Source organism: Dermacentor albipictus, unplaced genomic scaffold (genome assembly GCF_038994185.2).
Source record: "Dermacentor albipictus isolate Rhodes 1998 colony unplaced genomic scaffold, USDA_Dalb.pri_finalv2 scaffold_35, whole genome shotgun sequence".
Lineage (NCBI taxonomy): Eukaryota > Metazoa > Arthropoda > Arachnida > Ixodida > Ixodidae > Dermacentor > Dermacentor albipictus.
Window position 1 is genome coordinate 1216022 of NW_027225589.1, and position 27065 is coordinate 1243086.

General features: G+C 43.5%; 1 protein-coding gene across 2 annotated transcripts in view; it reads right to left on the reverse strand.

Annotated features, from left to right (window-relative positions):
• Window positions 1-26851, reverse strand: part of LOC135897199 (uncharacterized) — a 32021-nt gene extending 5170 nt beyond the window's left edge. Inside the window, exons 1-2 of one of the 2 annotated variants that reach the window (XM_065425780.1) lie at window positions 26807-26851; window positions 5460-5546 (exon numbers count right to left, since the gene is read on the reverse strand). In XM_065425780.1, coding sequence (XP_065281852.1) covers window positions 5460-5532 — 73 coding nt within the window. In that variant the 5' untranslated portion in view covers window positions 5533-5546; window positions 26807-26851. Of the gene's footprint in view, window positions 1-5459; window positions 5547-6303; window positions 6464-26806 lie in introns of those variants that run through there. The other variant, XM_065425779.1, reaches the window with a different exon arrangement.
• Between the last annotated feature and the right edge of the window lie 214 nt (window positions 26852-27065).

The following is a 27065-nucleotide window of genomic DNA, read 5'->3' on the forward strand; positions in this document are numbered from 1 at the left end:
GCGCACAGCGGAGGTCGTCCAGTTGTTTTACTGAACATGAAAAGGATAACGTCAGATATCTTAGCAAAGAAATCATGGACGCGATTGTGATTAGTCTCTTTTCGCGCATGTCAACCTCGTTTTTAACCAAGGGAGAAGGCTCACCCGCGTGAAGGTTCTTCTTGCCGAGGCTGTAACGGATGCTGTCTTCGTAGGCGCCACCCAGGTTTTCACTCGCGAAGCTTTTTCAGTAGCCGTAATAGACGCCAATGAACGAGCCTGTACCACAGTCTCTGTTTACGCCATGAATCCGCAGGTAGCCAAACAAATGGCCATTGCACACGCTGTGCTACATCCACAACGCTCCGTAATCTATAGTGATCCTAGGGTAGCCACCCTTGCCTTTCCTAGGGTAGGGGTAGATGCGAAGGTATCGAAGTTGCCACAAGATAGATCCATTAGTCTCCACTCTATAGTTGAGTTCCCAGTCCGTATGGATGATTTCGTGGAACAGGTGTACCTTGATGAATCCACTCATAGGGCCGCTCGAGGAATTGCCAGCCGCACTCCCCTGCAAAAACCTTTCGTCTCCTCCTAAGGCATTTAAAGATGAACTTCAGACATATAATGAGCTCAGCAAGCGCTTCTATTTAGGACGTAGAGAATTCTCTCTTCGAAACAAGGGACTTAACAGGGCGCAGTCAGTCACTCTCCGCTTGCTCCAGACGAACTCTTACCCGAAACCTAGGGGTATGAGCCGAACCGACCAGGACTACAACGAATCATTCAGTTGTTCACAGTGCGGTGGACATCGGAACTTGGGACACTTGTTGTGGTAATTAGTGATGCAGGCCTCCTATCTGGAGGACAAGAATAAGTGAGACGACGCTCTTTGGGGCAGCGAGCGGCGAGCCGAACTTTGGGCTGTCAAGAAGGCCCGCGAAGGGGCTGAGAACTTAGGGCTCCACGTCCGGATGTGGGAGATGGCCCTGCACCTTGACGAACAGTCGGGTGTTCTTCAGGACCCTTTTCAGAAATAGTTTCACCACCACCACCACCACCACCCCCTATGAGACACCTCACAAACGCAGAAATGAAAGCAACTTGCATCGGACAACAGCGTTCTTGGAAATCACTGCATTATCTCCACTGGTGCAGCTGCTGAGAAAACAAAGAAAGGGTTCCCTTTATAGGTCTCGTACAATCCGAGCAGTCGCGATCTTCGTTCCAGAAACAACTTAATATTATTTGCTTGAGCTACGCGGGGCATTGCAAAAGAAAGTTTTGTCTTTTATTTACACCTTGGCATCATGAGCACACCATGGCACCAACTACACCTTGGCATTATGAAATATGCACATTGCACTAGTATTCCACAAAGTCGTCACAGATCACGCAGTCATCACCGCAATCAGTTTGAAGAAACCGCTGTGGTAAAACTCGGAACACTGTGATGCAAGAACTTGTTGGACAGCTTGCTCCATCTCAGCATTGTTTTGGTAATGACGCCCTGACAGTGGGCATTTCAACACAGGGAACAGGTGCCCATTCATGCCAGATAAGAGCCCACACTTCCATTGGTGACGGCGTTGGCAGCACACGTCTATCTGCCATTGTAATTTCTACTCAAACAGCTTCGGTCACTTCTCCCTAATCGCTTCTCCAACGAGACACACATGGTTTGAACCATTTCCTGTCCCATAATGTTACTAAGGCTGAGAAAGTTTCTTTCCGAAGACTTCGGTCTGGGGCAGCTTGTACGCCTTTCGTAACCTAGCCGCAAAATGCTATTCTTACTTGTCAGCAGCGGAAGTTGGTTATATGAAGTGGCTGTCCTGGGTGCAAATTTTCTTATAACATTTTTAAAGAAAAAGTGGGCCGGGGACACTCTTGTATGCACCGGCTTGCACGTACGTGAGAGCTTCGGATTGCGATCGCTCTCGGAAAGCGACGACCACTTGACGGCGAGTCTGTCTAGCACTGTTCTGTCACACGCGTTGATTATCCACTCAACTAGCACTTACATAACTGTACTTTCTTTAATACTACACAACGGCGCTCTTTTTGACTATGAAATATTTCGTTCAGATGTCACGTAACAGCTTGCCGCTAAAGTTGGCAAAGAGACGCTAAAGTTGAATGACAGGCGACGTTTGCTGTGCAACATTATCGTCGGCTTTTTTTTTGTTGTTGTTGTTCCTAGCTTACTCGTGCGCCGTAGGTGGTTAAACATTATTCGAAGATGGAATATCGGTTATTGAAAATTTTCATCTTCAATATATTCTCCGGCACCTTTGTCTGTGGCACGTGACCAAGTTCACCTACACATTCTTCAAATGAACCTGCAGCAATATTTCTTCACATTGCTTTTTTGTAACGTTTCAACAACCTATGAAAAATTTACAATGACCTTCTGCATATGGTGTAAGCAAAATTGATCGATTATCTCGCTAGATGTCATGCACAACGTCCGAACTCTTCAGCCTAAATTAAAAACAGGAATATATATATCGATATATATATATATATATATATATATATATATATATATATATATATATATATATATATATATATAGACGAGAAGAAAGGGGGTTAACCGAGGGACCCGACATTTATTAGTCATATAATGAGAAGCCAACAAACACTGACACCAAGTACAACATAGGGGAAATTGCATGTGCTTAATAAATGAAATAAAGTAATGATTAATTAATGGAAATTAAAGTGGATGAAAAAACAACTTGCCGCAGGTGGGAACCGAACCCACAACGCACGCGACACGCGAAGGTTGTGGGTTCGGTTCCCACCTGCGGCAAGTTGTTTTTTCATCCACTTTAATTTCCATTATTAATCATTACTTTATTTCATTTATTAAGCACATGCAATTTCTCCTATGTTGTACTTGGTGTCAGTGTTTGTTGGCTTCTCATTAAATGACTATATATATATATATATATATATATATATATATATATATATATATATATATATATATATATATATATATATATATATATATATATATATATACACACATATATATATATATTTTTGTGTGTGTGTGCGCGCGCGCCTGTGTGTGTGTGTGTGTGTGTGTGTGTGTGTGTGTGAAGTAGCTCGGCTATCTTCTCTGATTCGAGGACGTATAGAGAAATGCTAGCCGCATGCACTCATATGATAGTAGTTGTTTATTAACCTACTAAATTGCAAAAGTGGTGCATCTTGCGTCCCTGACTGACCATCAAGTTTCTTTCCAATGGATTTCAAGCCATCGTGATATTTAAAAAGAAAATGAGGCTGCAGGCAGACTAGACACTGCGTCACATTAGTCGGATACCTACACCCCTTCTTGAATTATCAATATGGAAGGGCAAGCTATTTATATTTCGACTGCGACAAAAACTTAGTGCAGCGACTTGCTTTGACTACCAGGCTGTCATCTTTCCTACTGAGCAATGGCCCCCTCTTTTGCGCTTCACTATACCAAGGGATGGAACGCATCTTTATTAAGCTCATACATTGAATACGCGTGGAGGTTGTCCTGCTCACATGATGTAGCCTACTTCTACCCACTGTAACCAAAAGGATGCGTCCGTTGAACACTTGCTGACCGAGTGTCCGCATTGGAAGCGCCAGCAAGACACCCTACACAACCATGTTATTTGAGTGGATAAGCGTCTTCTATCTTTTGAGAAGGTCCTTGGTCCCTGGTCGCACCCTAAGAGTCAACGACTGGCTATCATAGTCCTTCGTGATCTTCTGACAGACAGTGACGTTATTCAGTCTTTTTGAAAGAAGTCCCAATGTCGCCATGCTCACTATGTTACTCTGTGCACGTGTAACCGAACTTCCAGTATTTTGATACGTTTTATTTATTCAACGTGTTATGATGCGTAGATGGTGAATGTACATATCAAGACGATTTTGGTAATACTGGAACCGACAGCACGCTTTCAGGTCGCCGATACAGTTCATTCTAGACAAGATGTATAGCAGGTTACGCCAGAATAAAGTCAAAATGTATCCCTCCGCTTCGTCCCCTTCGTGGTGTTTATTCTTTTTTTTTCGATTCTTATACTAAATAGAGTGAAAGCTCGTTAATTTGAACTTCAATAATTCGAATTTATGGATAATTCGAATTGTACGATTTGGTCCGGCCAAGCTCCACAGAAGTCTATGTATAAAAAAGGCCGTTAATTCGAACGCGAGCAGGTTCCCTCACGGATAATTCGAACTACGCTCGCCTGGCACACGGCCAGAGAAACGCGCCTACTACCTGCACACAAGGCTGTATTGCCTCCGAAACGTAGAGAACGGCGAGAGAAGGCAAAATCGGAAAAAATCTAACCAACGCCGGGTCAGCCAGAAGGCAGCGGCGGCTGCCGCCTCTCCGTTCTACGTAACCTCCGAAACTTCTTGCCCGTTGCGAATCTCGGAGGCTTTGCAAATCTTGTACAGCTGCTAATGTTGTGCGGAGATGGCACGGCAAGCTCCGAAACACAGCGAATCAAGTACGTCGCAGCTGCGCTTGCAATCAAGAACCAACGAGTCAGGGCCTACGCCACCTTCACATGTTCAGCGTCTTTGTCTCGGCAGTCTTTATCGGTTGTGCACCTCTGTTTTCAGCTTAGGACGTATCGGCCGTCGCGATTCATTGTGATGGTGTTAAGCCTCGGCTCACGTTCGTTTCGGTGGACATCGGTGGTGTGGCACAGTCGGACCCAGAGCTTCGACTTGAAGATGGCGTGTGCCCGCCGCACATGCCATCACTTTCTGACACGCCAAATTCCTGACATGCCCTACTGCTTCCAAATCGCAGTGTACTGTTGCCCTCCTTCACTTTCGTTAGTTCGAACTTTCGTTAATTCGAACTGAAGCGGCTTCCCCTTGCGGTTCGAATTAACGAGCTTTTACTGTATTGCTTATTCTCTATAGCTTAATTTGGATCTTTGCGATAACGGCGCTTCAATGACTCAAAACAACTATCATTTAGCCCAACATGCCAACGGCAAACCATCGGTTACCCACATAGCATGAATCCACAAAACAGCGCAGAGAACTTCACAAAAGTCGCATTCATGGTCCCGGCTGCTTTATCTCTGGTTACTACAGTACGAAACTCTACAGATCAGGGAGAAAAGTCAGGCCAGATAAAGTGCTTGAAGGTTCAAGTCGACGGGCAGACGAGGCCACCAACTTTGAACGGTCAGTTATGGCCAACGGCTGTCACAGCCTGTGTATGCAGCTTCTTTACGAAGTAAACGTGCACGCATGCCTTATCAATATTATGCGGAATGCAAGCCGTTGCATTGGTAAGTATACTGATAGACTAACAGAGGAGACTTTTCGTTTTTTCCATTGAACCATATTTGTCTATACACTGATACTAACAAAAAATGCAGTTTCGGAAAGTATAGCTTTCAAAATTAGATAAGCAAGCACGTTTGTCCATGCGAGAAATTAAGGCGGGAACTTACCAGTCCTGTAGAACATCGCAGCACACGATGTAGAGAAGAAAGCGAATAGCACAAGGAGTTTCGCTGGCCCCATGTTTGCTAATAAGTCTGTAACGATATCGCCATGGTGATGAAATCTTAGATTACTAGAATACACTGTAGCAGTAGTAGATTACTTTTGCAAGCAAAAGCCTGAAATAAACCGTTGGTTCGATCTCGTTAATTTTGCCAAGTGAGTACACTTCCGGCTACTGTTTTTCATAGAGTAGGATACACGCCACAGAAAGTAAAACAAACATGAGCACTGCCTCCTGTTTAGTGTTAAGAATTTGACGCCGTTGTGCAGCTCATGATATAGCTCTTTTGTCGCATACAGAATGAAACGTAGTATATTGATATGAGGATCCTGAACTCACTTACGCCGAGTTCCTAATCAGTGGTTAGCCAAATACACTCCTTGAGACAACTAACAACGTGAACATTTCTTTCGGTTTTCTTGGCCTCACGCGACCTTAAGAAGCCTACGCCCGCAATTTCAATGTTACATGCAGCATAAAATATTCATACTGTTCTCTTCATGAAAACGTGACACTAGTACTTTGCACTGAAGGTCGTGAGCGCCTGCCTAAAAGCGCTGCTTGAAGGTTGCACGAAGACCTTCTAGAATAAACTGAATGTTTTACAGAGCCAAAAAACTGCAATGCCTGCCTTTTTGTATGTTTCGTTGAGTATTCTACATGAGCTAAACAATGCAAATCGAAGCCACACTTGTCTTCTCGGTTTGAAATCTTACACAACGTGTTTATGCTCGAATTGAAGGAGACGGCTAGAATCAATGACATGGCTCAAGGAGCAAGTGACCTACTTTCTGGTCGGTCCGTTGTTTCTAGTGTGCTGTTGCAGAGAGCACTAGTCCTGCAACCCGGTTGCCCTGTGTGAATGCGAGCTTTCCCTTGCAGTGGCCCTGTACGAGAAGTTCTGAACGATGCTTGTTTAGAACGGCTTTATAAAGCGGAACTTCAAGGACGTCTGCGGGTGCCTGATAAGTTCATGTCGTGTCGAACGTGCAACAGCAGCCACGTTGAGCGTGACCCCTCTTGCAATCTTAAGGGTAGGCTGCATGATGCCTGCCGCTTCCGTTACACCCTTATTGGCTCTAACAAGGCCTTATTGGCCACAGTACGGAGACGGCAACGGCGCACGGAGATTGCAGCGCAATATACTAAGTCGCAGAAACACGCACTCGGCTACCCACTGCTTTCCAGTGCGATATCCGGACGTTTACTCGGCGTTCGCCTTGCGCCATATCTGGAACGGCTAATTGGATGCATCTGGTTCTTTATTTTGGTACGTGAAGACGCATTCAGTATCACTTCATGTTTAATGAAGCCGCTTAAAAGAACAGCGTAGTCAAAAATTCTGAATAAAAAAAAATATTTTTGGTGGAACTTGAAACTCGCCGCCTTTTCTAAACAATTTGTGTCAGTGGGACTTCTTTTCACAAAAGAAAAGACAAATTCCGAAAATTATGCGGGGGCCTACAACGACCGCGTTCCTAGCCTCAAATGGATTGGTGGCAAATGAATTGGTGGCAGTTAAAAATGCTCGAAACAGCGGAGCCAAATTTTTTACAGATCTAGCGGGAATAAAACAGTCCATCTGGAAACAAACAACTTTCAACGAAGTCAAGAAAAAAAGCAAAGGGATCAAATTTTCTGACGGGAAATGCATATCTGGCTGGGGACGCCTGATTGATGCCTTCGGTGACAACCTCCAGAACTACTATGATTTGGCGATTAGAATAAACGCAGCTAGTTTAGAGGACATGCGAAAGGCTGTCTTGCCGACATATTTTCACAAAGCATCAACGTATGCCCATCCATCCCAAGGCCATTGCCCTAAAGAAGCCGACATGGGGCAAATTTCACAAAGCTCAGTCGCATGGTGAACCATATATTCGTAAGGAACACTTTCCAGCAGTAGTTTTTGAGGACGTGTAGCTCATTTATCAGCAGCTAGCTATGCCTGAACTACTTGCTAAATGCCTCAATGTGAAAACGCAAAACCGGAACGAGTCTTTCAATAATGTCATGTGGGAACGCCCTCCAAGAAATGTTTTCCTTTGAGATGAAACACTGAAAATATCCATGCTTGCTGTGGTGCTCACATTTAGTGACGGCAGTATAGCCCGAGTCAATGTGCTGAACTCATCTGGAATTTCGCCTGGGCGCTGCACAGTGCACGAGCTACGCGACGTTGACCTCGGTCGACAGTACTTCGCTGATAGGGCTGCACAGCAGCAAGGCAACGGGCTCGGAAGGCAAGACGTCTAACCACAAAAAGAAAACATGATTGTGGTGACGACACCAGAATCACGTCTGGTGCCTGTTGAAAGGACTCAACAATTTCCTGTTGTTTTATTGTACTTTTGTAACAAAGCCCCTTTTCCACTTTAAACGCATTTATCTAAGAACTCATTGTTTAATGCCTTTATCTGAGCAGATCCTTTATCTCAGCAACCGCAGGCGCTAAGGACAGAACTTTCAGCCAGTATTCAGATAAGAGACTGGGAAATATACAGTGGCAGCAATATTGTTGTGTAATGAAGTACTTTTGTTCAACATATAATTTAATACCTAGTACTGAGTAATAATTAGGTAGCTGCGGTAAAAAAAATGAGCACGAAAGTACATGGCAATATTAAGTGGTAAATATGCTGTAGTAAAACGAGGAAACGCTTCTAATCACAATGATATAAGAAACGTAACTTCTAAGGTTATATGGCCAATGGCTGTCGCAGCTGCGTATACAGCTTCTTTACGAAGTAAGCCTCTACGCATGCCTTATCAATATTATGCCGAATGTAAGCCGTCGCATTTCTAAGTATACTGATAGCCTAACAGAGGAGACTTTTCCTTTTTTTCCATTGAACCATATAGAGAAAAAGGTACATAAACAATGCCTAAAGTACATGACAGATGTAGGTCCTACCATATTCCCTTAAGCAAAGCATGTGTACAGTCCCGTACATCTTGCAACATTTTTTACACTACAGCCAGTGTTTGCCTCCGTTGTGCTTAAACGCTTTGCTGACAGAAAGCCTGCGTTGCACTCCTTGAGAAGAGCTCCAGGTATGAGAGGAAATAATTTGATTTTCTCATAATTATGCGTGAGATACCTGACGGGCGTCAGCTACCTGACGGCAGGTGGCAACTGCCGCGGTGCGTTTCTAAAGCCTCTCAATCTCCCAAAGTAGCGCCATTCACTTCCCTCCTCCTCCGCTCGGCGCGGCCTCGACGGTGGCGCCGCCGGTGGTGGGCCTCCCGTAGCAGACGACGGCTAAAGCCTGTTTCACATGATGCGATTTTCGTCGCACCGGAAGTGCGATTTCCGTCGTTTGCGATGAAAATCGCAGTCGCAGTGCCGACCCCCCGATTTTCGGCTGCGACCAACCGGTTGGTCGCACAAGCCTGTTTCACATGATGCGATTTTCGTCGCACCGGAAGTGCGATTTCCGTCGTTTGCGATGAAAATCGCAGTCGCAGTGCCGACCCCCCGATTTTCGGCTGCGACCAACCGGTTGGTCGCACAGTCGCACCGTCGCACCGATCGCTGCGATTTTCCGTCGAAATTGCGCGGAGAGCTGTCAACGGAGCTATTTCGCCGGTTTGTTTTGATGGCGTCTCGCACGAGCAGTGCAATCGCGGAGACGTGGATCGTCGAATTAGGTACGTGCGCGAATTAAGGGAGAATAAAAAACTTGTACAGATTGCATTCTCCTATTGCTATGCGTTTGTTGACACGCTACACAGCAAATGAAGTGCATTTTCACCTTTGCTTCGTGCGCCTTTGCGAGTTGTCAGTCCTAGGAGGTGTTCGATCCCCAGCAGACGACGAGGTCGTCACAATTTTCTTTTGTTGAGTAGCATGCAAAAATCGCGCTTACGGAGCAGCTTGAATTATTTCAACCTCGGCAAGGGCAAATGACAAGACAGCAAAGTACCCGAAGTTTCTACGTTGCGCTGAACGCGGTACCGTTCAGTTGCATTTTCTTGTCGGTTTTCAAGCATGAATTTCCCGATTCATCTTGAAAGCTTATCTTGCCTCTTATTAAATTTGACAGAGCAAAAGTGTAGGCTATCGTAATGAATTTGCTACGGTAGTATTAAATCCGTGGCTTGAATAAAATATTACATGCACGCTAAGTTGCACCTCTTCTCTGGAGATTTTTTTTTTTCTTGCACAGAAACCAATAAACATAGGCTATGTTGCGGACTTTGTATCCTTACTGCATCTGTATGAACACTTGCTCTGCAAGGTAATCAACTGTACAGCTAGCAGATTAATTAAATTGCTTGCTATAGAGGCAAAGTGACAACGTACCCTCCAGCACAATTATGTAGAACTCGTGCAACAATGCGAAAAGCAGGCAAACGGCCTGTTCTTGTGGGGATAAAACAGTATAAAACGACACGCTGAAGAAAAGTAAATCAAAACTGTGCAGTGAAGTCAGCCAGTACAAGCAGTTCTTGCACATTCACAGCGGATCAAGTGTGCAGAAACATGCCTTCCATGTTTCTAGTAAGTTTCTAATAAGTTTGTGATCACATATATTAGTGTGTAAATCCATATAACGATATCCGCTGCGATTATTATTTTTATAAGTAATGAAATACCATGCTACTTGCAAGAACATATATCACCCAAGGATTTCAGAACAAATTTCTGCGTTTCAACTATACACAATATGTGGCTTATTCAATAAAAGACCATAAACTGGGCTTTTTTGCCATGACAAATTTATTCCAAACTTTACTTACATACAGGCAAGAAAAAAAATTATAGACAGAAATATTGTTCTTCAATTTGTTCACCTGCCACTGTGGCTATAGCATTCTGCTGCCAACACAAGGCGAGGGGCTGATTTGCCAGCCATGGAAGTCGCATTTCGATGGGAGTTGTAGGTGAGAAAAAAAGCTCTTGCACTTAGATTTAGTTCATCACCTTTTATTGAACCCTTACACTTCAAAATACTATTGCATAGGGGGGCATGCTTATGCAAAATCTAACACCAATAGAAAGCAAAGGGCAGAATTGTAAACCAACCATCTTTCGTGATAATTCGAGTGTGTAAATATTCATTGCATCGATATGTATTGTTCAACAGCACTGCACAAATAAGCATGAGCAGGTGTAGCAAGTACTCTGTCAGGAAGCTGGTTCTACAGATGTATAAAAGGCATGAATGCTCATACTACGTCGCACACATAGCACAAAGAAAACCTTTTTCGAGAGTTGTCCCTTCTGGCAGATATGAGTGGGACATAAGCAGCAGAAACTTTATTGCAGGACATTGTGTAATACTGCTTATGAAAGAGTGAAGAGAGTGAAAAGGCTTTTAACAACAGTACCTCATGCTGCTCTAATAAGAGGAACGATAAGCAAAAACATTTCTGGTAGAGCACTTAAACAGCAACTTTCTGAAAGACAGAAAATTTCAGGTGAGAGTTGGAGGTACATTTGGCGCACACACACCAACAACACGGGCATACTACAAGAAACACTACAGCCTATGGTGTATTACAGTCCATGGGAAAGCTATCTTATACAGAAATCAAGAATGATGCAACAAGCCCTCGACAACACTGCAGACTTTCTTGGCCAGTCTGGCCTCTCGCTTTCTGATAAGTCAGCTCATATGGACGTCGGAAAAAAAAAAGAAAGACTAGAATCAAGAACTACCCAAGATTGCACATTGTGATCCACATAGCTGGACAAATATGCCCGCAAGTCAACATCCACAAATCCTCAGCTAGTGTAAGCCCGTGACGGCAGAGCCAGCACGTGGGTGAAACAATTATGCAATGCCTGGACGCAACTTCCACACCTGGTGAACAGAATAATCTCGAAATAATGGGGGTGGACTAGTGCATACTATAGAAAATCGCAGATGCTGTGCTTGTGTCCAAGGTATGGCACGGTATGAATTACCAGCAGCACACAAAAAAGACAACTCATCGAATACAGGCATCGGGTAGTAATAACAGGTCTTTCCAACTGTACCATGCTTGATGACCTCTATGAAAAAGAGCTGACGAACAAGCTCCTAGACGGAGTAGAGTTGCAGCCTGCAGCACAAATTCTTTGTCTCAAGAGCTCAGAACCTCGTCCCAAGATACTATGCCAGCTAGCATACGAGATGCAAAGATGACTACCCCTCCCTTCAGAAACACAACCTCGGGAGTACCTGAACTTGAAACACAACAGGCCCATACCGTGGAATATGGGGGCAAACAATTAGGGCAGGAGACTATATGCAACTGCCAAACACACAGAGGAGGTTGCTAATCATGAAAATGCAAGCAAACATAAGGCACATATAGTACACTCATCTGGCAATACCAGTGTAACAGTAGTATGACACTACATAAAACTAAACGCCATATAAGTGAGTACCATTCCAGGTCATCCTACACCTAGAAAAGCTGAACTGAAGGCAATCAAAGCAGCACTTGTAGTGCAGATTACACCCTGCATGGATTCACCAGAAACTGTCTGGGCCTGCACATCACACAAGATTGTCGGGAAAATCAGGAAATTGACACGCGACTTGCAAGCACATAGCCAGAAATTAAATTACAGAATACATAGCCATGCAGATATTTCAGGAAACAAGCGGGCTTATAAGCCTGACATAATAACTGAGAACTAGATGAGTTTGTGTATATTCATTATTAACTAAAGTGCTACAGATAGACAACAGACAAGAAAGAAGTACTCGGTGTGTTCACTTCGTTCCTGTCCATCGAATTTCTGTTGCAGTATAGTTAATGAATTCATAAGGCTGCACAGGAGAAGAATGATACCTCTGCCCAAGGGCCCGATCTCACATCCAAATCCACGCGTGTGCACACACACACACAAATGTTGCAAGAGTGGATAGCATGAAGCAGTATCAACAGGATGACACTAGATATGGATGAGGACGAACTTTCAACTGAGGTTCATTTGTAAAAATGTGGCGAGTTATATAAATTAGCACAAAAAAAAAGGACGATGAGCAAAACGAGAACAAGGTGAAAGCAGGAGCCAACGTTTCGACAAGTGGACTTGTCTTCTTCAAGGTCCACGTGTGAAAACGTTGGCTCCTACTTTCATTTTGTTCTCATGTTGCTCATCGTCTTGAATTTCCATCTCCTGCCTTCCCCGAGTTTTCCCCAGAAAAAGAAAGACATCTTTGAAGGATAGATAAAAATTGGTGCTTGATACAGGCAAACATAAATAAAGATGCTACAGAAAGAAAATATAGAAAAATTCCAAGTGCAAGAAAAAAAAATCATTACAATTGCCAATCCTGCATGCCAGCACCTTTCAAGAAACTTTGTTGTTATTCCAATAGACGGACTGACAGCTTGTTTATGCAAGCACATACTTCCAGTTCCATGCCACTGGGAAAAAAATGAGTTTCCTGGAAGGTAGCCACATGCACACTTGATGATCACAATGTTTTTTTTTCCCTGGACTTGTATATCTATATGTATTTTCTCCCTTTCCTGCTTTTATGTTTGGTTTCATCAAGCACTAGTCTTTATCAGGTTTTATTGCTGTACTACTTTGTGGTAACCTTTATAGATCACTGCATTTTCACAATAAACCTTTTAATCAGAAGTTAGCATACCCTGTTCTTACTGCTTCACACTGTACATTCTTGCTACATTGGCCAAATAAAAGATTTTATAAGGTATCATGAGGGCCATTAAAGTGACTTGTTGCAGTCTAAAAAAAAAACGAATAGCCTGGCTGCAGATGGCACCAGAGAACACATAGGACAAACAAGAAAACCGAGATGATCTAACAACCAAAAGTTTAATGTACACACCGAGTAAATGCTCGCTGACAAGCAATAGACTGAACATGCACAAAAAGGAGAATCAAAAATTCATGTGTGTTTCCCGAGAGGAAATGCATCCATTTCTAACGGAGGCCGTGCTGACAGGATTAACCCAGCATTTTTAGATCTACAGCTTGCGTAATTTCTCTAGGCAGCTGATCTGCACAGAATGCTAGCTTCTTCCTCTACAATGCACGCTCAGATGTGGAGAGTGCATTGTAGAGGAAGAAGCTAGCATTCTGTGGAGATCGGCTGCCTAGAGAAATTATGGATGTTGTAGATGCAAACACACTGGGAGAATCTTGTGTCAGCATGGCCACTGTTACACTTTCAGAGATGGATGCGTTTCCTGTTGGAATCTGTATGGACACACATCAGATCTTGCTTCTGCTTTTTGTGTAAATTCGGTTTATTGCTTGTCGAACAGCATTTACTCGGCATGTTCAATAAACTTTCATATATTAATACACCTCATGATTGCCTTGGTTTCTAGCAGAAAGGTGTTCATTCTTTTTACAGTGAAGCTGTATATGCCTAGGCGAAACACTCATGGTCCGATCCCAAAAACCCTAGTGTAGGGGTATGAGCCATTGTTTAAGGGGGTGTGAGCCATTGCATTCGTCTTGCATGATGGACGGCGACATTTCTTTTTGGGTAGACAGAAATGCTTATGCATTTCAAACATACATTTATCTGCGTATTATTGCAGGGAAGGGACACAGAGGGGGACGGGGTTAAGACAAGATCATGATGTCATTATTATCTCACAGCAAAGGTGTGGTGGGCCATTGGCTAGACCGATAGTGACGTCGTTTCTCTCTAGCAGCAGAGCACGCGTGCAGCAGTCTCTCTCCGACTTCCCAATAGGTTCGAAAATGTGTCCCTGTATTTAATTAAATGAAATGTGCAGCCCCGGTGTGTCACTTCGTAACTGCAGTGCATAACTGAGTCATAAACATTATGATTAATGCATTAAAAAACACAAGTGTGTAACATAATTCAGAAAGACTTTGATGGACCCGCTGGAATACCACAATGAACCACTCATTGCACTTTCCATGATAGTGATCTTGCAAAGTGCAATGTGTGGCATTCCAAATAAACAATGTGATAAACCCAAGCCAAACATGTGCATAACCTCATTAAGAAACACAGACATAACCAATAATATAGAAAGACTTGAATAAACCATTGAAATTAACCCAGTGATAAACACCGGGGCTGCACATTTCAGCTTTGCTGGTTTACTGTCTGTACAGGGTGCACGGGCAGTAACTTTTTCTGTTATTGTTTGTTAAGTATTGTATAATGTTGTGCCAGTAAAACACGGACTAGTTGGTGCAATGTATTGGCACTGCTTTTTTTGATGTTTTTTTTTATGTTGTGCCCTTCTTCCTTCTGTAGCTACTTTTCTATTCCCCCTCGCATAATACTCCAACCTTGCACCCTGCGAGGTATATAAATAAATATGTATATAAGCACATGTCATTCATTTATCTGCATATACCTCGCATCATTTCTTGCTCAACAAACGTCACTGCATTGATGTCTCGCAGCGTGCATCTACATTAACTGCCATTTGCGTTTCGGTATGGTTTGTGAAGTGTAATGCATAAAAATTACATTACATTAAGGTTGTGACCTATGCGGTGCATAAGCAAACCTTGCAAAAGATGACATGTTGGATTGTTGAAAATAAGACAAATTGTATATATCGCAGTTACTTTAACAGTATTTAATTGACCACTTGACAAAAACTTCACTTCGCATAGATTCCAACACGTACACTGAATCTGCAGTTTTCTTCTTTGCTTATTAATGCAGTCGTTACTGCATGGCCACATTGTAGATTTGAAAACAAAGTGAAATAAATTTGTTTGTTGCAATATAACAATATGTGTAGATCACTGCGATTGTAACACAAAAACTTGATACATACATGCACACTATAGGATGCAGATAAATGCTCAGGACAAACTCCAGAATGTTTGCATCCGGATACTTATGAAAGTGAACAGTTTCACTCCATGGCTGTCAATGAGAGGGAGAGAGAAAACTTAATTGTGTTCGTAGAACAAAAATGCATTGATAAGCTTAGACATATAGTCATTGCTTAACACTTTCGAAATGAATAATTATAGCTTGCTATCGACATTGAAGCAGCCTTTCGACAGCAAGAAAAGGAATAAGTTTCTCCAGCTCTGAACATTGAATTGCAGGAAATGCAAGCAGGCATAAAATTCTGCCAATACAATCTGTTTAGGAATACCAAATTGGAATAAACACTGAGGCTTGCATTTGTTCTTTCTCTGGCTGAGCAATCTAGTTTTAAATGACTCCCGTAAACACGTCGTAACAATGTTGATCTAATACAGGTTAAATGCATGACTAGCTTAAGAAATCCGGATGATTGCTATAAATTACAGTGAAGAAGCTATAATATCTAATAACATTAATAATATAATAATAATATTTATTTCCACAAAACAGGCTAACCTTGAGAGGCGTGCGAGGCTGAGCAGAAAGCTGAAAAATTCTACGGCAAGTCCGCCTGCCGTGGGCCTACGATCCTGCGTTATGAATAGCGCGTATTGATATGGTCTTCTTGTTAGAAGTTCCTAGTATACTACCAGCGCGAGACACGGGACAACAAAGTGGACGAGAAGCGTGTCTTTTAGAATGCTATGTTACAACGTACAGGTTTTTACAAAAGTGACGGTAACTGCTCGAAACATTTGATGCGTCGGCTTTTGCGCCTTTAGAAATATTTAGAGAGGGCTCCCATATATACATTCGCAGCGCGAGCGCGGCGATGGACGAACCAGGCTAGCGCTAAGGTTGAATTTCACAACACAATTTTCATTCCACGTCGTAATCACACAGATCGTTTGAGGCTTCGTTCAGGGGCACACGCGGGCGTTCGGGTTGGTGCTTCTTGTTGCCTTTGGCGTAAGAATATGGCTAGGAGCAGGCACCACATATGCGCAATGACGGGCAATATACACGCATCATTTCTCCAGAAGCTGACGCCGAGCACGGGTAGCGCGAGGATCTTGTTGGGCTGACACGACAACTTCGTGGCAGCCGAATTCCGAATACTGCATATACGGTGAGGGTAGCTATATGAACTTGTCGATAGGTCATCTTGTATATTGTTGTAGCGCAGGCAGAACGAAACGGTCATAGAAGGTAGATAAAATAACACACAGCGCTGAACCATAGAATAAAGAATCGCTGAACCACCTGCGAACAGCTGTTTACCATTGTTTACGTGCGCGATGTCGCACTGAACTACAGAAACCGCCGTCGCGCACTCCGAAACAAATGTTAACTTCAACACGTTTTTAAATTACAAAACAAGCATATTATTTGCTCCTAATAAAGAAAAGTCAACAATATTATAAGTTAAACGTTTTATTCATTACAATAAAATAATTGTGCAACGTGTGCCATGAAACCTGGCAGTAAGCAACCCTGGGAATCGCACCAGTCGCATTGTTAAAATCGCAATCATGTGAAATGGGCCCTCTAAAAATCGCTCTGCGACGCGTGCGACAGCACCGATTTTCGTCGTTCCAGTCGCAGCATGTGAAACAGGCAACAGTCGCACCGTCGCACCGATCGCTGCGATTTTCCGTCGAAATTGCGCGGAGAGCTGTCAACGGAGCTATTTCGCCGGTTTGTTTTGATGGCGTCTCGCACGAGCAGTGCAATCGCGGAGACGTGGATCGTCGAATTAGGTACGTGCGCGAATTAAGGGAGAATAAAAAACTTGTACAGATTGCATTCTCCTATTGCTATGCGTTTGTTGACACGCTACACAGCAAATGAAGTGCATTTTCACCTTTGCTTCGTGCGCCTTTGCGAGTTGTCAGTCCTAGGAGGTGTTCGATCCCCAGCAGACGACGAGGTCGTCACAATTTTCTTTTGTTGAGTAGCATGCAAAAATCGCGCTTACGGAGCAGCTTGAATTATTTCAACCTCGGCAAGGGCAAATGACAAGACAGCAAAGTACCCGAAGTTTCTACGTTGCGCTGAACGCGGTACCGTTCAGTTGCATTTTCTTGTCGGTTTTCAAGCATGAATTTCCCGATTCATCTTGAAAGCTTATCTTGCCTCTTATTAAATTTGACAGAGCAAAAGTGTAGGCTATCGTAATGAATTTGCTACGGTAGTATTAAATCCGTGGCTTGAATAAAATATTACATGCACGCTAAGTTGCACCTCTTCTCTGGAGATTTTTTTTTTTCTTGCACAGGAACCAATAAACATAGGCTATGTTGCGGACTTTGTATCCTTACTGCATCTGTATGAACACTTGCTCTGCAAGGTAATCAACTGTACAGCTAGCAGATTAATTAAATTGCTTGCTATAGAGGCAAAGTGACAACGTACCCTCCAGCACAATTATGTAGAACTCGTGCAACAATGCGAAAAGCAGGCAAACGGCCTGTTCTTGTGGGGATAAAACAGTGTAAAACGACACGCTGAAGAAAAGTAAATCAAAACTGTGCAGTGAAGTCAGCCAGTACAAGCAGTTCTTGCACATTCACAGCGGATCAAGTGTGCAGAAACATGCCTTCCATGTTTCTAGTAAGTTTCTAATAAGTTTGTGATCACATATATTAGTGTGTAAATCCATATAACGATATCCGCTGCGATTATTATTTTTATAAGTAATGAAATACCATGCTACTTGCAAGAACATATATCACCCAAGGATTTCAGAACAAATTTCTGCATTTCAACTATACACAATATGTGGCTTATTCAATAAAAGACCATAAACTGGGCTTTTTTGCCATGACAAATTTATTCCAAACTTTACTTACATACAGGCAAGAAAAAAATTATAGACAGAAATATTGTTCTTCAATTTGTTCACCTGCCACTGTGGCTATAGCATTCTCCTGCCAACACAAGGCGAGGGGTTGATTTGCCAGCCATGGAAGTCGCATTTCGATGGGAGTTGTAGGTGAGAAAAAAAGCTCTTGCACTTAGATTTAGTTCATCACCTTTTATTGAACCCTTACACTTCAAAATACTATTGCATAGGGGGGCATGCTTATGCAAAATCTAACACCAATAGAAAGCAAAGGGCAGAATTGTAAACCAACCATCTTTCGTGATAATTCGAGTGTGTAAATATTCATTGCATCGATATGTATTGTTCAACAGCACTGCACAAATAAGCATGAGCAGGTGTAGCAAGTACTCTGTCAGGAAGCTGGTTCTACAGATGTATAAAAGGCATGGATGCTCATACTACGTCGCACACATAGCACGAAGAAAACCTTTTTCGAGAGTTGTCCCTTCTGGCAGATATGAGTGGGACATAAGCAGCAGAAACTTTATTGCAGGACATTGTGTAATACTGCTTATGAAAGAGTGAAGAGAGTGAAAAGGCTTTTAACAGCAGTACCTCATGCTGCTCTAATAAGAGGAACGATAAGCAAAAACATTTCTGGTAGAGCACTTAAACAGCAACTTTCTGAAAGACAGAAAATTTCAGGTGAGAGTTGGAGGTACATTTGGCGCACACACACCAACAACACGGGCATACTACAAGAAACACTACAGCCTATGGTGTATTACAGTCCATGGGAAAGCTATCTTATACAGAAATCAAGAATGATGCAACAAGCCCTCGACAACACTGCAGACTTTCTTGGCCAGTCTGGCCTCTCGCTTTCTGATAAGTCAGCTCATATGGACGTCGGAAAAAAAAAAGAAAGACTAGAATCAAGAACTACCCAAGATTGCACATTGTGATCCACATAGCTGGACAAATATGCCCGCAAGTCAACATCCACAAATCCTCAGCTAGTGTAAGCCCGTGACGGCAGAGCCAGCACGTGGGTGAAACAATTATGCAATGCCTGGACGCAACTTCCACACCTGGTGAACAGAATAATCTCGAAATAATGGGGGTGGACTAGTGCATACTATAGAAAATCGCAGATGCTGTGCTTGTGTCCAAGGTATGGCACGGTATGAATTACCAGCAGCACACAAAAAAGACAACTCATCGAATACAGGCATCGGGTAGTAATAACAGGTCTTTCCAACTGTACCATGCTTGATGACCTCTATGAAAAAGAGCTGACGAACAAGCTCCTAGACGGAGTAGAGTTGCAGCCTGCAGCACAAATTCTTTGTCTCAAGAGCTCAGAACCTCGTCCCAAGATACTATGCCAGCTAGCATACGAGATGCAAAGATGACTACCCCTCCCTTCAGAAACACAACCTCGGGAGTACCTGAACTTGAAACACAACAGGCCCATACCGTGGAATATGGGGGCAAACAATTAGGGCAGGAGACTATATGCAACTGCCAAACACACAGAGGAGGTTGCTAATCATGAAAATGCAAGCAAACATAAGGCACATATAGTACACTCATCTGGCAATACCAGTGTAACAGTAGTATGACACTACATAAAACTAAACGCCATATAAGTGAGTACCATTCCAGGTCATCCTACACCTAGAAAAGCTGAACTGAAGGCAATCAAAGCAGCACTTGTAGTGCAGATTCCACCCTGCATGGATTCACCAGAAACTGTCTGGGCCTGCACATCACACAAGATTGTCGGGAAAATCAGGAGATTGACACGCGACTTGCAAGCACATAGCCAGAAATTAAATTACAGAATACATAGCCATGCAGATATTTCAGGAAACAAGCGGGCTTATAAGCCTGACATAATAACTGAGAACTAGATGAGTTTGTGTATATTCATTATTAACTAAAGTGCTACAGATAGACAACAGACAAGAAAGAAGTACTCGGTGTGTTCACTTCGTTCCTGTCCATCGAATTTCTGTTGCAGTATAGTTAATGAATTCATAAGGCTGCACAGGAGAAGAATGATACCTCTGCCCAAGGGCCCGATCTCACATCCAAATCCACGCGTGTGCACACACACACACAAATGTTGCAAGAGTGGATAGCATGAAGCAGTATCAACAGGATGACACTAGATATGGATGAGGACGAACTTTCAACTGAGGTTCATTTGTAAAAATGTGGCGAGTTATATAAATTAGCACAAAAAAAAAGGACGATGAGCAAAACGAGAACAAGGTGAAAGCAGGAGCCAACGTTTCGACAAGTGGACTTGTCTTCTTCAAGGTCCACGTGTGAAAACGTTGGCTCCTACTTTCACCTTGTTCTCATGTTGCTCATCGTCTTGAATTTCCATCTCCTGCCTTCCCCGAGTTTTCCCCAGAAAAAGAAAGACATCTTTGAAGGATAGATAAAAATTGGTGCTTGATACAGGCAAACATAAATAAAGATGCTACAGAAAGAAAATATAGAAAAATTCCAAGTGCAAGAAGAAAAAAATCATTACAATTGCCAATCCTGCATGCCAGCACCTTTCAAGAAACTTTGTTGTTATTCCAATAGACGGACTGACAGCTTGTTTATGCAAGCACATACTTCCAGTTCCATGCCACTGGGAAAAAAATGAGTTTCCTGGAAGGTAGCCACATGCACACTTGATGATCACAATGTTTTTTTTCCCTGGACTTGTATATCTATATGTATTTTCTCCCTTTCCTGCTTTTATGTTTGGTTTCATCAAGCACTAGTCTTTATCAGGTTTTATTGCTGTACTACTTTGTGGTAACCTTTATAGATCACTGCATTTTCACAATAAACCTTTTAATCAGAAGTTAGCATACCCTGTTCTTACTGCTTCACACTGTACATTCTTGCTACATTGGCCAAATAAAAGATTTTATAAGGTATCATGAGGGCCATTAAAGTGACTTGTTGCAGTCTAAAAAAAAAACGAATAGCCTGGCTGCAGATGGCACCAGAGAACACATAGGACAAACAAGAAAACCGAGATGATCTAACAACCAAAAGTTTAATGTACACACCGAGTAAATGCTCGCTGACAAGCAATAGACTGAACATGCACAAAAAGGAGAATCAAAAATTCATGTGTGTTTCCCGAGAGGAAATGCATCCATTTCTAACGGAGGCCGTGCTGACAGGATTAACCCAGCATTTTTAGATCTACAGCTTGCGTAATCTCTCTAGGCAGCTGATCTGCACAGAATGCTAGCTTCTTCCTCTACAATGCACGCTCAGATGTGGAGAGTGCATTGTAGAGGAAGAAGCTAGCATTCTGTGGAGATCGGCTGCCTAGAGAAATTATGGATGTTGTAGATGCAAACACACTGGGAGAATCTTGTGTCAGCATGGCCACTGTTACACTTTCAGAGATGGATGCGTTTCCTGTTGGAATCTGTATGGACACACATCAGATCTTGCTTCTGCTTTTTGTGTAAATTCGGTTTATTGCTTGTCGAACAGCATTTACTCGGCATGTTCAATAAACTTTCATATATTAATACACCTCATGATTGCCTTGGTTTCTAGCAGAAAGGTGTTCATTCTTTTTACAGTGAAGCTGTATATGCCTAGGCGAAACACTCATGGTCCGATCCCAAAAACCCTAGTGTAGGGGTATGAGCCATTGTTTAAGGGGGTGTGAGCCATTGCATTCGTCTTGCATGATGGACGGCGACATTTCTTTTTGGGTAGACAGAAATGCTTATGCATTTCAAACATACATTTATCTGCGTATTATTGCAGGGAAGGGACACAGAGGGGGACGGGGTTAAGACAAGATCATGATGTCATTATTATCTCACAGCAAAGGTGTGGTGGGCCATTGGCTAGACCGATAGTGACGTCGTTTCTCTCTAGCAGCAGAGCACGCGTGCAGCAGTCTCTCTCCGACTTCCCAATAGGTTCGAAAATGTGTCCCTGTATTTAATTAAATGAAATGTGCAGCCCCGGTGTGTCACTTCGTAACTGCAGTGCATAACTGAGTCATAAACATTATGATTAATGCATTAAAAAACACAAGTGTGTAACATAATTCAGAAAGACTTTGATGGACCCGCTGGAATACCACAATGAACCACTCATTGCACTTTCCATGATAGTGATCTTGCAAAGTGCAATGTGTGGCATTCCAAATAAACAATGTGATAAACCCAAGCCAAACATGTGCATAACCTCATTAAGAAACACAGACATAATCAATAATATAGAAAGACTTGAATAAACCATTAAAATTAACCCAGTGATAAACACCGGGGCTGCACATTTCAGCTTTGCTGGTTTACTGTCTGTACAGGGTGCACGGGCAGTAACTTTTTCTGTTATTGTTTGTTAAGTATTGTATAATGTTGTGCCAGTAAAACACGGACTAGTTGGTGCAATGTATTGGCACTGCTTTTTTTGATGTTTTTTTTTATGTTGTGCCCTTCTTCCTTCTGTAGCTACTTTTCTATTCCCCCTCGCATAATACTTCAACCTTGCAGCCTGCGAGGTATATAAATAAATATGTATATAAGCACATGTCATTCATTTATCTGCATATACCTCGCATCATTTCTTGCTCAACAAACGTCACTGCATTGATGTCTCGCAGCGTGCATCTACATTAACTGCCATTTGCGTTTCGGTATGGTTTGTGAACAGTGTAATGCACAAAAATTACATTACATTAAGGTTGTGACCTATGCGGTGCATAAGCAAACCTTGCAAAAGATGACATGTTGGATTGTTGAAAATAATACAAATTGTATATATCGCAGTTACTTTAACAGTATTTAATTGACCACTTGACAAAAACTTCACTTCGCATAGATTCCAACACGTACACTGAATCTGCAGTTCTTTGCTTATTAATGCAGTCGTTACTGCATGGCCACATTGTAGATTTGAAAACAAAGTGAAATAAATTTGTTTGTTGCAATATAACAATATGTGTAGATCACTGCGATTGTAACACAAAAACTTGATACATACATGCACACTATAGGATGCAGATAAATGCTCAGGACAAACTCCAGAATGTTTGCATCCGGATACTTATGAAAGTGAACAGTTTCACTCCATGGCTGTCAATGAGAGGGAGAGAGAAAACTTAATTGTGTTCGTAGAACAAAAATGCATTGATAAGCTTAGACATATAGTCATTGCTTAACACTTTCGAAATGAATAATTATAGCTTGCTATCGACATTGAAGCAGCCTTTCGACAGCAAGAAAAGGAATAAGTTTCTCCAGCTCTGAACATTGAATTGCAGGAAATGCAAGCAGGCATAAAATTCTGCCAATACAATCTGTTTAGGAATACCAAATTGGAATAAACACTGAGGCTTGCATTTGTTCTTTCTCTGGCTGAGCAATCTAGTTTTAAATGACTCCCGTAAACACGTCGTAACAATGTAATACAGGTTAAATGCATGACTAGCTTAAGAAATCCGGATGATTGCTATAAATTACAGTGAAGAAGCTATAATATCTAATAACATTAATAATATAGTAATAATATTTATTTCCACAAAACAGGCTAACCTTGAGAGGCGTGCGAGGCTGAGCAGAAAGCTGAAAAATTCTACGGCAAGTCCGCCTGCCGTGGGCCTACGATCCTGCGTTATGAATAGCGCGTATTGATATGGTCTTCTTGTTAGAAGTTCCTAGTATACTACCAGCGCGAGACACGGGACAACAAAGTGGACGAGAAGCGTGTCTTTTAGAATGCTATGTTACAACGTACAGGTTTTTACAAAAGTGACGGTAACTGCTCGAAACATTTGATGCGTCGGCTTTTGCGCCTTTAGAAATATTTAGAGAAGGCTCCCATATATACATTCGCAGCGCGAGCGCGGCGATGGACGAACCAGGCTAGCGCTAAGGTTGAATTTCACAACACAATTTTCATTCCACGTCGTAATCACACAGATCGTTTGAGGCTTCGTTCAGGGGCACACGCGGGCGTTCGGGTTGGTGCTTCTTGTTGCGTTTGGCGTAAGAATATGGCTAGGAGCAGGCACCACATATGCGCAATGACGGGCAATATACACGCATCATTTCTCCAGAAGCTGACGCCGAGCACGGGTAGCGCGAGGATCTTGTTGGGCTGACACGACAACTTCGTGGCAGCCGAATTCCGAATACTGCATATACGGTGAGGGTAGCTATATGAACTTGTCGATAGGTCATCTTGTATATTGTTGTAGCGCAGGCAGAACGAAACGGTCATAGAAGGTAGATAAAATAACACACAGCGCTGAACCATAGAATAAGGAATCGCTGAACCACCTGCGAACAGCTGTTTACCATTGTTTACGTGCGCGATGTCGCACTGAACTACAGAAACCGCCGTCGCGCACTCCGAAACAAATGTTAACTTCAACACGTTTTTAAATTACAAAACAAGCATATTATTTGCTCCTAATAAAGAAAAGTCAACAATATTATAAGTTATTCATTACAATAAAATAATTGTGCAACGTGTGCCATGAAACCTGGCAGTAAGCAACCCTGGGAATCGCACCAGTCGCATTGTTAAAATCGCAGTCATGTGAAATGGGCCCTCTAAAAATCGCTCTGCGACGCGTGCGACAGCACCGATTTTCGTCGTTCCAGTCGCAGCATGTGAAACAGGCATAACACGCTACAGGAGGAAATCCGCGGAAAAGTTCGTTCGAGTCCTGCGGAGCAGTTTTTTCAATCTAGATCTTGCTTTGTCAGTCGGTAACTGGCCTTAAGAATGTCGTGTCGGATTTGCGGAAGAAATAGAGAAAAGCACCATTATTCAAGGCGCATTTAAGGCGTAAAGCGCGCGCACGTTGAAAGTTCGTGTTGCTGAAACACGACACAAGCACGCGGTGTGCTCAGACACGCGAGTAATTACCAGAGTTTCAGGTTTTGACAGCGTGAAAGTATGTGCACGTGGTTTCGTAGGTTAATTTACGTACCTGCAGGATGCTTTTGTTCGGCCGGCGCGTGAGAGATTCCGACTGTCTGCGGTCAGCAATGCCTGGCCGCAAGGCCGTTTCTGTTCCGCGGCTTTTACAGATGTACGTAGCTCATGCACAGGTTGTGGTGGCCATGTGCAACGTTTTCACACATAGGCGGTATAGATATTTTGAACAACGTACCAGCATATGAAATCGTTATTTATTTATTACAGTGCAAATGGTTAGAATTTGATAGAAAAAAAAAGAAGGAACTTGATGGGACAACTGGAAAGAGGTTCAGAAAATAATTATCCCCCTCCCCTCATTGGCACCAGCAACACTCTTGTTGAAGTGCTAATTTTATCTCTGTATACTACGTGCGTCTGTATTCTTTTGCGTTGTAAGTTTTCACAAGGAAGCAGTGTTCCGTTAACTGGAACAGTCAAGGCACACAAGACAGAAAAAAAGCTGATTCTTGGGTTTTACATCCCAACACCACGATCTGGCTAAACACGACACCTCAGGGGCGCTCGGTTTTACAACGACTTAACTATCCACTGACACCACAATATTGTGGCGATGAAACAATCCTACTGCCATCTGAAATTCGAGAGCGGATCCACGTGGCGCCGATCCCCCGTCACATGCACCCAGTCCATCATGCGGCACGGAGACGCGCGCGGGCAGCCACCTTACTAAGGCGGCGAAGCGACCCGGATACTTACTTTACAGACGCGAGTTCGTATCACAAGAATACAGGAGCCCTCAATACATTTGCAGCAGTCGTGACTAGCCAAGGACGAACAACCGTAGCAGCATCTATACACACGAAATCGGTTGCAACGGCCGAAGCTGTGGCCATAGCCCTTGCTATACGCGCCGCGGAAGCTAAGGGCCAATCGGCCTACGTGCTGACAGACTCGCAGGACGCCTGCCGCCTCTTCCTTGGGGGGGCTTTACCGGGCTGCGTCTTCCGCATCCTAGGAACGAACCTCACCATGGATCATTGCGTGACCTGGTGCCCGGCGCACACAGGGATAGCGGGGAACGAACGGGCGGACCGCTTGGCTCGAGGCATGACAGGCCGAGCCGCGGGCCACACCGCCCGGGAGAACACCTCGACACCCGGTGCGCCACGAGAAATCCTCGAGTTACAACGGCTAAGTAGGCGAACCAAAGCCCTTCCTCACCCAGGCCTAGACAGGAGGCAAGCACGGGACTGGCGCCGCCTGCAAACAAACACTTTCCCACATTTATACAGGCTACACAAAATGTACCCAGACAAATACAGCAACACTTGCCCGTGGTGCGAAGGAACACCGACATTGGAACACATAACATTCCAGTGCGCGTCACGTCCGGCGGCTGCCACCTCGCCGCTGCTAGACAACACTCTACATAACTGGTCGTGGGAGGCGCGACTCGCGGAAGTGGAATTGGGAAGCCAACTGGCGACCCTTGACCAGGCGCGGCGAGCCGCTGTAACCAGTGGGGCCCTGGAGGAGGGGCTCCACCCACCATAACCAAACAGTCTCTGTTACAATAAACGTTTACTCTCTCTCATAAGGCACGACATAATGGGGGCTCCGGATTAATTTTTTTCCAGCTGGGGTTCTTTAACGCGCCGCCCAATGCACTGGACACGGGCCCGTTTTGACACGGGCGTCAAAAGAAGAGGTTGGAGGAGCCGTGGCACTTACTTCACAAAGCCGCGCGTTCTTTCCACTTGCTCGAAGTCAGCCCGCCCGATTTTGTGAATCCACACTTTTCTTCGTTTTGCGTTGCGCCCGGCGGATGGTAAAGCAAAAAGCTTATTGCCGTCACTGGGTCTGTTGTGGCAACCGTAGGCGCAGCAGCACGGCATCGCAATTAAGTACTCGGCCCTAACACATTGTATAAAACTACCGCGCTCCTTCATACCGCCTGCCATACTTTCCTTTCGTCGCGTAGGCCCAGAAT